Source organism: Mustela lutreola, chromosome 10 (genome assembly GCF_030435805.1).
Source record: "Mustela lutreola isolate mMusLut2 chromosome 10, mMusLut2.pri, whole genome shotgun sequence".
Lineage (NCBI taxonomy): Eukaryota > Metazoa > Chordata > Mammalia > Carnivora > Mustelidae > Mustela > Mustela lutreola.
The window spans coordinates 20,557,974-20,569,995 of NC_081299.1; the positions used below are offsets into that span (position 1 = coordinate 20,557,974).

The window sequence follows — 12,022 nt, forward strand, 5'->3', positions numbered from 1 at the left end:
TTACAAGGTGTAATGGAGATGTTCTTCAGACATACGTTAGCTGGTTTATTAATTTCATGGGTCAAAGTGATGGCTTTAAAATGTCCACAAATTCTTTAATAACTCCTCTCTTCTAATTCCTCTCCCTATGGGTATGGACTGCATTTCAGTGTAAGCAGGATGTGGTGGAAGTGATGGTGTCAGACCGCAGAGACAGGATTCTCTTGCTCTCTCGGAGCACTTGCTCTGAGAGAAGTCAGCGGTCATGAGAACACTTGAGCTGCCCCCCTCCCCCCCGGAGAGGCATGCAGAGTGAGGAACTGAGGTGTCCTGTTATCGCCCCGTGTGAGAGCTGCAAGCAGGTCCTCCAGCTCCCATCAAGCCTTCAGATGATTAAAGCTCCAGCCAGTATCTTGATTTTTCATCTCAGAGACCCTAATTCAAAACTGTCTCGCTAAGTCACTTTTAAGTTCCTATCTTATAGAAATTACGATATGATAAATGTTTATTGCCTTAAGCTACTAAGTTTGGGGGGTAATCTGTTACACCGCCATAGAAATAAGTAATATAGTTAAACAGGCTGGGAGAGGTGAACGATTCTTAAGTAAAGATTTAAAAAAAAAAATGACCAACAGAATTAGAGACAACTTGGTTCAATCAAAAGTCAAAACTGAGTTCAGTAAGTATGAGTTTCTACTTTTAAGAAAATAAAGCTGTCAAGACATTTAGGTAATTACTGGTTAGCCTCATGTATAAGAGGAAAAAAACCTCTGGGCTTCAGAGTGGATCATAAACTGCTTCAGACCAGGCACTTTTCTAAAAGGTCCAGTAAAATCTCATTAGTACAGTGCACTTCATGGCCATGTGAGCCACGTGCATGACTGGACGCTGCTTCTCATGTGGGAATTTGTAATCCTTCTCAGCCCTATAGGATTAGATCCTTCCAGTTCTGCTCTATGTTTGAGAATTCATGGAGGAAACAATTTTAGGGTAGACACAGGGAAGAACCTATGAAATGGACAAACATGAAAACAAATCAACATGAAAAAACTGTGACAGTCTTTTTTTCTATAAGCCTTTAAATAAAAGCTAGATACATTTTTGGATTATTCAGTAAGACTACTGGGTAAAAAGACAGTAGTCAAGAGAGAAATGAGGACACAAAGCAAGCATTTTGCCATCGAGATCCCCGTGGTATAGTGTTCACTGACACAATGTTTAAGGTTGTCTCTGATAGGGTTACTCCTGACACCAACAGACCCCACAGTTAGTTTCCCTGGTAAAATGCCCCATGCTTATTTTTGTATCTAAAACTGACCAGTCTGGTAGCACACTCCTCCTGACTGAAAATCTGGGCAAAGAGAAACTAGTGTATCCTTTACTTTGAAGCCTTTTTCCCTCATTCCATCATTGTTACCCATTCTTCAAGGCCATACTCAAATTCTACTGCACTGAGAAGGCCCCTCCAACGCTGGCAACCATAGCCACCAGAATTACTTCCTTTTCTGTGCTCCGTCACATTCTCTACAGGCCCCTCCACACATGGCAGTCCATCGTTACCTCTCGGTCTCCACTAACACTGCGAGATCTTTTAAGGCCATGTCTTACTCGTCTTTGTTTTCCTCTGAACCTAGACAGCGTCTCGTGCCTAACAGGTATATACTTAAGTTTAAGACATCACTGCTTCTATCACCTCAAGTCCTGGCCATTGTCATCAGAAGCCACATCTTCCACGTGCACCTGGTCACACTCCTGTTGAAAGACAAAACCAAAAGCTATTTCAGTACAGGGAGCGTAAGTGCCACCACCACCATGACATATTGTAAAAAGACCACAAACAATGGCAGATGATGAAATACCTTACAGTCTCTCTTGTGTGTGGAGGACCACTCTCACCCCCCTGCTGTCCAACTTCTTTTAAGGCCTAAGTCAGGTCCCATGGTCTTCATGAAATCTTCCTTACCCAGCCCAACTCTCAAGTATGCTCTTCTCTCAGTAGTCACGGGTATAACACAACAGCTCATGGGTATAAACACAAGCTCTTTCCACTGTCAGGGATGTCAATGTCCTACGCCAGACTGTGAAGTTCTGTTATACACTGTGGCCTTCCTGTGGCACAATCTGTATCCTACAGCTTCTCTGTACCCCTCCAGTCTAGTCCTTGTGTAGCATGTGCTCGCTCTTAATGTAGCATGTATCCAATACGTTTTTGCAGATGAAACAGATGCTGGTAGAGTATGGTATCAAAACGGAGAATGACTGTAACAGAAATCTGTAAATCCAAACTTAGGAATTAGAAGTGATCACCTAAGTTAATCTCCTCATGTTCCAAAAGTGAGGTGAAACGAATGACCCGCATTTATAAACACTATAGTGAGTGATAAAAAGGAACTAGAAAAAGCCTGGGCCTTCTAATTTGAATCCAAGGTTCTCTCCACCAAGCCTGAGCTACTATGGACATAAAATGCCACCCACTGCCTAACACTGAGAGATTCACTCCTCTGATACCACCTAAGGCAATATTGTGATGTCCACCTGTATCAGAATCCCCTGGGGAAGTTTTTTAAAAATGCATATTCTTGGGTCCACCCCAGACCTACTTCAATCAGAATTTCTGGGTGTGAAGTCCTAGAATCTTCATTTTTAACAAGCTCCCCAGGTGATTCTTATGCCCCCTAAAGTTGAGAACCACTGACCTGGGGGGCAGGAACACATTCAGGTCAAATTCTTCACAGAACTTTCAGTCCTGAGTGAGGTCTATGTCTAGAAAATCATTACAAATACAATTTGGCAATAATTATTGGCACAAAATAGGTTTTCAATAAATGTTTGATGAGTAAAACTATGATGTCCTAACATGTCAACATGTGAAGTTGAGGAAGATTAAAGCATTGTGGAGGTTAGACAAAGGTACTAGAGTTTAGAGCCCTGGTAATTCAATTTGTTGGAGAACTGTTCATTGAGTAAAACTAGACTATATTTGAAAAGAAATAGGATTATTTTGTGTTTATAAAATGTTATCTTATTTTTAATTAATTAATTATATTTATTTTAAGTAATCTTTATACCCCATGTGGGACTGGAACTCACAACCCTGAGGTCAAGAGTTGCGCGTTCTTCTGACTGAGCCACTCAGGCACCCCACTATTTTGTTTTTTAACTTAAAATTTTCACTGTTTTTAAAAAACTAGGTTACGTAAGTAGTACACAGTCTGAAACTCAGAAAGGCATCAAGTGAAAAGTCCGCTCCTTCCCACCTCTGTGTCCCAGCAACATATCCCCTTCTCCAGAGAGAACAATTGTTACTAGTTTCTTGTGTAGGATAACTGCTTAACTGAGGCCCAGAATGGGGAGATAACTTTCCTAACCTGGAACTCACACTCTGGTCTTTTGACTTCCCAGTCTTGTGCTCTTGCCACTATACCACGGTCACCTCAAAGGTGAACTCAAATGTCAAAGCCAAAAAACTTCACCAAGAAATTCTTCGTGTCCCTGGTTTTCCTTGCATCTAACTATAAAATGATTCTGGACATCAAGATTAACCTATACATGGATAATAAGCATATATAAAGTATAATGAGTCAGAATAGCCATTTATAGATCTGACAGATCAAGAGATTATATTTTAAGAAGGTAAAGTCAAAAGATAGTCAAGATATAATTAAGAGTACAGAGTAAAACCCACCTTATTATTTGTTACTTAAGACAGATGAATAAATAGGAATGTTGGTTTATATTTCACTGTTTTGTGTGAAGGGCTGGCATTTCCTCTAGAGCTAGATCACTTCCAAAGAGGCTAACAAAAATCAAATTTTTGAACCAATAAAATTGAGGGCCAGTACCAAGACTGATGACCAAGCTAAGGTACTGTTCTTCTAAGCCTATAAAAGCCTAAGTGGCCAAGTGGCTTCTCCACAACCACCCCTTCTCACCACATTTCCTCTCAATACATAAGCAGAGGCTAGATAGTTATTGAACAAACAAAATGTTTAACTGAAGCACAGAACACTTTAAAATGCTTACCTCTAAGTCATTGAAAAACAGATGTGTATCAGCCACCTCAAAAATCATCTCTTCCATTGTTAAACCTGAGCCAATCACTACTGTTGGATCCTAGAAGACAGTAAGAGAAAAATTTGTTTAATTTGGTACCAACAGCACTGGTTCTAATCTTCAGGTATTTTGGAGTTATCCTGGGTCAAGGTCACAACAACACAGGCCTACAAAAGTGCTTCTAACTATTACTCACGCAATTTCATTCACAGTGAGAGGAATCTGGGATTATGCAAAGTTAATTTCTGAAGTCAGTTTTTATAAAACTAAACTCACTTAAAAAATACCATTTTGAGTGGAAATTCCCTGTTTTGTAAGAAGTGCTAACTATTGCTAAAATATTACTAATGTAATACCTATTATCTCCCTTCAGCCTCCCTGCCCCCCGCCCCCGAGTATAAATACTGGAAGTCAGTTATCTGACAATCTCAACAGTCAGGAAATAAATGAAGAAGGCTTTAAAGTCAAAATATTTGTAGGAAAACCAATGCATTTAGCTTTAAAGTGAACCATGAGGTCTTCACTTCACAAAATGTTCACAAACATTTTGTTCACAAACATTTTGTTTGTTCAATAACTATCTAGGCTTCTGTATGCTCTTATTTTATATACTTTTATACTCAGCTTATACAGCATATGAGCTAATGTCAGCTTACCAGACTGGATACTAAAAGCCTGTGGAAAGCACTTCTAACAGAAACATTAATAATAATAAGAAATAAATGGGAAGAAAGCAAAGGAAGCAGATATTTTTATAAAATTTATTCATAGAAACAAAAAAATAGAAGCCTGGAGATAATATAGTGAAGAAATACATAGCTTATCCCTCTATTAAAGCTGATGTTTAGGGGTACCTGGATGGTGCAGTTGGTTAAACGCCAACTCTTGGTGTGAAGTTTGCTTGGATTTTCCTCTTTCTTTCTTCCCTCCACAACCCCGTGCGTGTGTGCTCTTTCTCACTCTCTCTCTCAAATAAATAAATCAATCTAAAACAAACAAACAACGTCCCCCTCCCAAAACTCTGTTTATATTGATGACTAAATAAATTAAATTCTGCTTGGTATATATCTAGTTTAAGGAGGTATGTAATCTATGTAAGAAAAATATTTTGTACTTTATATATATTTTAAATTTACATATCTGGCATATACTCAGCTAAATAAAACGCTCAGTTTGGGCTGTTAAAAGTGACTTAAGGTTAACGGATATGTCTTTGGAATATATAATCCTAAGACTCCATTCTGTTTTGAGCTTCATTCCCATATTTAGTCTTTATAAAACAGTAGTCTTGAACAACTTAAGCTTATATAGCCCTGGTCCTAGGTCTAGTCTCCAGCTTTATTAATACTGCCTGACCATGTTGCCTGTCTGGTACAAGCCATCAGGTGAAGTTTTACACGGAAAGTGAAAGAAAGGCCAACAGGGTAAGATACAGGTAGCAGAAAAAGTGATTTTGGTTACCTGTCCATATAGTCAGGAGGAGGACACTACAACAAAGGAAGAAAGACTCAAATTACCTTTCCATACTTCTGGGCATAGGATCCAGTAAGAAGAGAGTGAAAGATGATGATGGTTTCATCCAAGTCCCATAGAAATACCCGCTGAGGAAGGAAAAACAAAAAATAGTGAGTGAGCATCTTTTCTTAATACAATGGAATGGAACAAGAAATACGTAACAGAAAGAAAACTGAAAAATTCACAAATATGTGAAGATTAAACAACACAATTTTAAACAACTAATAGATCAAAGAAAAAAATCCCAAGTGAAACTAGGAATACTTTGAGATGAATGAAAACTAAAACACAACACACCAAAATTTATAGGCTGTAATGAAATCAATACTAAGAGGAGAATTTATAGCTATAAAATATATGCCTTCAAAAAGAAGCAAGATTTCAATCAATAACATGACTGTCCAATTTAAGGAACTGGAACGAACCAGCAGAAGGAAAGACTAAAGGTTAGAATGGAGATAAATAAATCAGAGAGTAGAAAAGTAACAAGAAAAAAAAAATCAATGAAACCAAAAGTTGGTTCTTTGAAAAGATCTACAAAATTGACAACTTTTAGCTAGGTTAAGAAAAAAAAGAAGCCTCAAATTAGTAAAATCAGAAATGGAAGTGGGGATGTTATTATCAATTTTACAGAAATAAAAAGAATTGCAAGAGAATACTATGGACTACTAACAAATAACCTAGATGGACAGGGACAACTTCTTAGAAATTTACAAAATGCCAAAACGGACTCAGGAAGAAACAAAAATCTGAACAGACCTTTAACAGAGGTTGAACTCAGTAATCAAAAAGACACCAAGAAAGAAAAGCCCAGGGCCAGATGGTTTCACTGTTAAATTCTACCAAACAGTTAAAGAAATAACACCAATCCTTCTTTAACTCTTCCAAAAAGTTGAAGATGAAGGAATACTTCCTAAGTCGTTCTATGAAGCCAGCGTTACCCTGATACTAAAGTCAGGTAATAGAGACACTACAAGAAAACTGCAGACAAGTATCTCTTATGAACATCAAAGCAAAAAGTTCTCCACAAAAATACTAGCAAACAAAATTCTAGCAGCATATTAAAAGGACTGTATGTCATGGCCCTGTGGGATTTGTTTAGAATGCAAGGATGGATCACCATACAAAAATTAATCAGTGTTATACGCTACCTTAAGAAAACAGAGGGGTAAAAACCCAATCGTCATTTCGATTGATGCAGGAGGAGCATCTGACAAAATTCAATACACTTTCATAATAAAAACATTCAATAAAATAGAAGTAGAAGTGAATTTCCTCACATGATAAAGATTATATATGAAAAACCCAGAATTAATATCTTACTCAATGGTGCAAGACTGGAAGCTTTATCCCTGAAATCAGGAATAGGACAAGTATGCCTGTTTTCATCACTTCTATTCAACGTAAGTACCAGAAATTCTAGCCAGAATAATTTGGCAAGAATTGGGGGGAGAAAAAGGTACCCAAGTTGTAATGGAAAAAATAAAATTATCTCTGTTCACAGATGACATGATCTTATATAGAGAAAAATCATTTTTCTAAAGAATTCCTAAAGAATCCACGAAAAATTATTAGAGCTAATAAATGAATTCAGCAATGAGCTGTATTTCTATATACTTGTAACAACTAATCCTCAAAGAAATTAAAAAAAAAATTCCATTTATAATAGCATCAAAACTAATAAAATACTTAAGCATAAATTTAACCAAGGGATGCCTGGGTGGTTCAGTTGGGTTTAGCAACCGACTCTTGATTTTGGCTAAGGTCATGATCTCAGGGTCCTGTGCTCAAGCTCCAAGATCTAAATAAACAGAAGGACATCCCATGTTCATGGATGAACGACTTAACAATGTTAAAGTGACAATACTACCCAAATGATTTACAAATTCAGTGCATCCTTATCAAAATCTCAGTATTGCTTTTTAAAGAAAAACTCATCTTAAAATTCATATGGAATTTCATATTCCATAGCCTGAAAGGCCAAAATAATCTTGAAAAAGAATGAAGTTGGAAAACTCACACTTCCTGATTTTAAAACTTACAAGGCTACAGTAATCAATACAACGTGGCACCTGCAAAAGGAAACAAACATAAACCAATGAAATTGACAAGATAACTCCTAAGAAATAAACCCTGACATATATGGTCAATCTTTTTTTAAAAGATTTTATTTATTTATTTGACAGACAGTGATCAAAAGTAAGCAGAGAGGCAGGCAGAGAGAGAAGGGAAAATCAGGCTCCCTGCTGAGCAGGAAGACCAATGCGGGGCTTGATTCCAGGTATGGTCAATTTTTTAAAAAAAAGATTTATTTATTTGAGAGAGAGCAGAGCAATTGACAGAGCACGAGTGTAGGGCGGGGCAGGAGGGATAGAGGGAGAGGGAAAAGCAGACTCCTCACTGAGCAGGGAGCCTGATGGTATTAGAGGCCCCAATCCTAGGACCCTAGGATCATGACCCGAGCCAAAGGCAGACACTTAACTGACTGAGCCACCCAGATGCCCCCATATATGGTCTATTTTTGACAAGGATGCTAAGACCATTCAATGGAGAAAGGAAAATTTTGAAAGGAAAATATTTCCAACAAAACGTGCTGGGAAAATTGGATATCCATGTGCAAAAGAATGAAATTAGACCCTTACTTACTTATTAGACCATATACAAAAATTAACTCAATATGAAAAAAATTAATTCAATATGAATCAAAGACCTAAATTTATGAGCTACAATAAAATTCTTAGAAGAAAACATAGGTAAATGCCTTTATAACCTTGTATTTTTTAACACTAAAGCACAACAAATAAAAGAAAAGCAGAACTTCAACAAAATGTGAAACTTTTGTGCATCAAAGAATACTATCAAGAGAGTAAAAAGAATACACAGAATGGGAGAAAATATTTGCACATCAGATATCTGATAAGTGATTAGTATCTAGAATATATAAAGAATTCCTAAAACTCAACAACAAAATACCAAACGACCCATTAAAAACTGGTCATAGGATTTGACCAGGTATTTCTCCAAAGAAAATATACAGATGGCCAATAAATACATGAATAGATGTTCAACACTATTATTGGCCATTAAGGAAATGGAAATCAAAACCATTTCATATCTATTAGGATGGCTATTATTTTTTTTTAAATTATTTATTTATTTATTTGACAGACAGAGATCACAAATAGGCAGAGAGGCAGGCAGAGCGAGAGAAGGAAGAAGCAGGCTCCCTGCTGAGCAGAGAGCCCCATGGGGGGCTCGATCCCAGGACCCTGAGATCATGACCCGAGCCAAAGGCAGAAGCTTTAACCCACTGAACCACCCAGGCGCCCCTAGGATGGCTACTATTTTTAAAAAAGGGGGTGGGGGATAATAAGTGTTGGTGAGGTTGTGAAGAAATGAGAACTCTCCTGCATTGCTGGTGGGAATGTAAAATGATGTAGCTACTATGGAAAACATTTTGTTGTTTCCTCAAAAAGTTGACCGCAGAATCACCATATAATCTAGCAATTCTACTCTTTAGTTTATATCCAAAATAACTGAAAAGAGAGACTGAAAGAAATATATATCTGGATAACAATGTTCATAGCAGCATTATTCACAATAACTCAAAAGGGGAAAAAACTGTTCGTGTCCATCAACAAATGAATGAGTAAACAGAACATGGTATATACATACAATGGAATATTATTCAGCTACAAAGGGAAATGAAGATCTTATACATGCTATAACACAGATGAGCCTTGAAAAGATGCTAAGTGAAAGAAGTCTCACACAAAAGGGTAGATATTCTATTATTCCACTTATACGAGATACTCAGAATAGGTAAATTCCGAGAAACTGAAAGTAGAATAGAGGTTGCCAGCGGCTAGTGGGAGGGGAGAACGGGGAGTTATTGTTTAATAGGCAGAGTTTTTGTTTGGGATCATGAAAAAGTTCTGGAAATAGATAGTGGCAACAAACAGCACTGTAAATGTACTTAATGTCACTGAACTGCACATTTAAAAAATGGTTAAAATGGTAAATTTTCTGTTGCGTATATTTTACCACTATTAAAAAAAACTTGGTTCTCAGTTTTTCCCAAAAAATGTAAAAGGACTTAGATTTTCTTCTTCTTTTTTTTTTTTTTTTACCTTTCTTTTTTTGGTCAGGAATAAAAGGAAAGAGAGTCCCCAAACACAGCCTTAATTTACTCATGTCTTAATACCTATCGATGAACTCATTTTTAAATATAGCATCCCTCTGCCCATTAAATGCTCATATTATAGAAAAATCAAATACAAAAACAAAAGCATATAAAAACTCAACTATTATTAGCATTTTGTATGATTTTCTAATCTTTTTAATAATGAAGCCAAATGCAATGTCCCTAATAAATGCTTATAGTGCTTAACCACAAAATAAGTGAGTACTTGTCTCATTAATAAGTTATGCGGTTTCACAGAAGCTTGGCCTAAAGCACTCTCATCTTCTCATTTTACTTTTAGATTTTTAAAAGGAGAACACTATGGCATTATCTGTGACACCCTGTGCTTTCTGAATATGAGGAAACTGTTCTTTCTGTTCTGCTCTGAACACAGAGATCGAACTGTTCTGGCAAACTAAACAAACTAACAAACTAAATAAAAAGTTACCTGACTACCTAAATTCAGAAAAGCTTCTGCAATGCTTTGGTGAAAGTAATATGGCAAGTTATGGGCTCGGAGAATGTGTTTTTACATTTCTCTCCTCATTAGGCCAGTTTCGTTTCTCTTGACCAAGAATCGCAGATGGTGGCAGGGCGGGGGGTTGGGGGGCATTAAACACAGAACTACAGTATCTCCATGAGTTTCAGATAAGTATGTTTGATGAACATAAAAAATGAGAAAAAAAAGTAGGTAGCTCAAATGAGTTTCTTTCCATACTTCCAATTCACTGTCCTGGGAAGAGCTGGCATCAGCTTTCCTTTTGCCCCGGTTCTTGCCAGTCATGTTTTTTCTGGACTGGTCATCCGCATCTTTATTTGGTGTGGTTTGGGACAAAGATGGGCTTGAAGAAGGGTCTCCTGGAAAGAAAAGTGAGATATATATTGCCAGTAGTCACAGGCTATAAGAACCAGAGCTGGAAGAGGGTCAGCATGCTTTCTGTCCATAAGAACCATATTACAGCGATAAAGTCTGGAAAATCAAACTTTGCCTGATCCTGATCAGTTTAGGCACCAACATCGAGCATCAACAGCTCCTAATATAACAGAGATAGTTATAATAGAATTTATATACCTGCCTCTCAATGCAAGAACACAGCTATAAAGTTGTTTCTCACACACACACACACAACCCCCAAAAACCTAAACCTGTATCTGGCCAAGTTTCTATATCAGAGTTTCTCGACTTGGCCCACATTTTGGGCCAGATAATTTTTTGTTGAGCTGATGTCCTATGTATTCTAGGATGACTGGCTAAGCAGCACCCTTGCCCTTTATCCACTAGATGCCAGTAGCACTCCCCACCCACTGTGACAACCAAAAGTATTCCATACACTGCCAAATGTCTTAGGCGAATGTGGGAGAGGGCAAAGCACAAAAATCACCTTTAGTTGAAAACCATGACTCTAGTTCTATTTACCAATTTAAAATAAAATACAGAAGCCAGCAGGACATGTCGATCTAACCAATACAGAGATAATCAGCAAAATTCAGACTGGGAAATGGCATGAGATAAACACTCCAGTTTCTTCACAAATACAGTACATCAGAGAATTAAAAAAAGGGGAATTTGTAAGTTAAAAGAGAAAGTATATATCCATTAGTCCCAATGTATGAACCTTACTTTGATCCTAATTTAAATAAACTCTAAATAAAATAGGTTAATTTTTAAAAAATTAAAAACTCTAATAAGAAAGGAAAATAAAACTCTTCATATTTATGAGAAAACTAGAAATAATACCTTTTAGTATTTTATGATAGTGTAAGGAATTACTGCTGAATTATTTCAGAGGGCATGGCATTGTGGTTACACTAGCAAATATTTATTGTATAGACATAGAATGCCTGGAATTCGGTGAGAGAACTGGATTAAGTACAGTTGAAATACGAGTTAATTGTTGGAGATGGATGATGGATACATAAGATGTTCATTATACTATTCTGACAACTTCTAGGTTTGAAATTCCCTATTATTAATAAGTTAAAATTGTTAGGAAGAATAGATATTTAGAGCTATGAATTCAAAACTAAGGCATCAACCAGTGTACCTATTTCAAAGTTACATAAATTTGAAGCAGTATCCTTTTCTTAGAAGACTAGAGAAGGTACACAAAAAACTGCTTTAGTTGAGACAGAGCACTACTTTTAAAAATGCATCAGTGCTAACAATAAACAGTCCTTCATCCAATTATATGATGTGACAGCCAAGCACTAAATTTTCCTGAATGATAGAGACAAATAAAAAGTATATACATATGTTTACTTACTGAATGTGTGTATAAAGCCTTTATGTCA

The 12,022-nt window shown here is 36.8% G+C and overlaps 1 protein-coding gene across 2 annotated transcripts in view; it reads right to left on the reverse strand.

The window, feature by feature from the left end:
* The window catches only part of EYA3 (EYA transcriptional coactivator and phosphatase 3), a 109,319-nt gene that overhangs the window by 19,716 nt on the left and 77,581 nt on the right, over positions 1 to 12,022 (reverse strand). For both annotated transcript variants that reach the window (XM_059137739.1, XM_059137740.1), the window contains 4 exons: positions 10,449 to 10,588; positions 5,550 to 5,633; positions 4,003 to 4,092; positions 1,673 to 1,731 (listed from right to left, as the gene is read on the reverse strand). In XM_059137739.1, the coding sequence (XP_058993722.1) occupies positions 1,673 to 1,731; positions 4,003 to 4,092; positions 5,550 to 5,633; positions 10,449 to 10,588 (373 nt within the window). The remainder of the gene's footprint in view (positions 1 to 1,672; positions 1,732 to 4,002; positions 4,093 to 5,549; positions 5,634 to 10,448; positions 10,589 to 12,022) is intronic.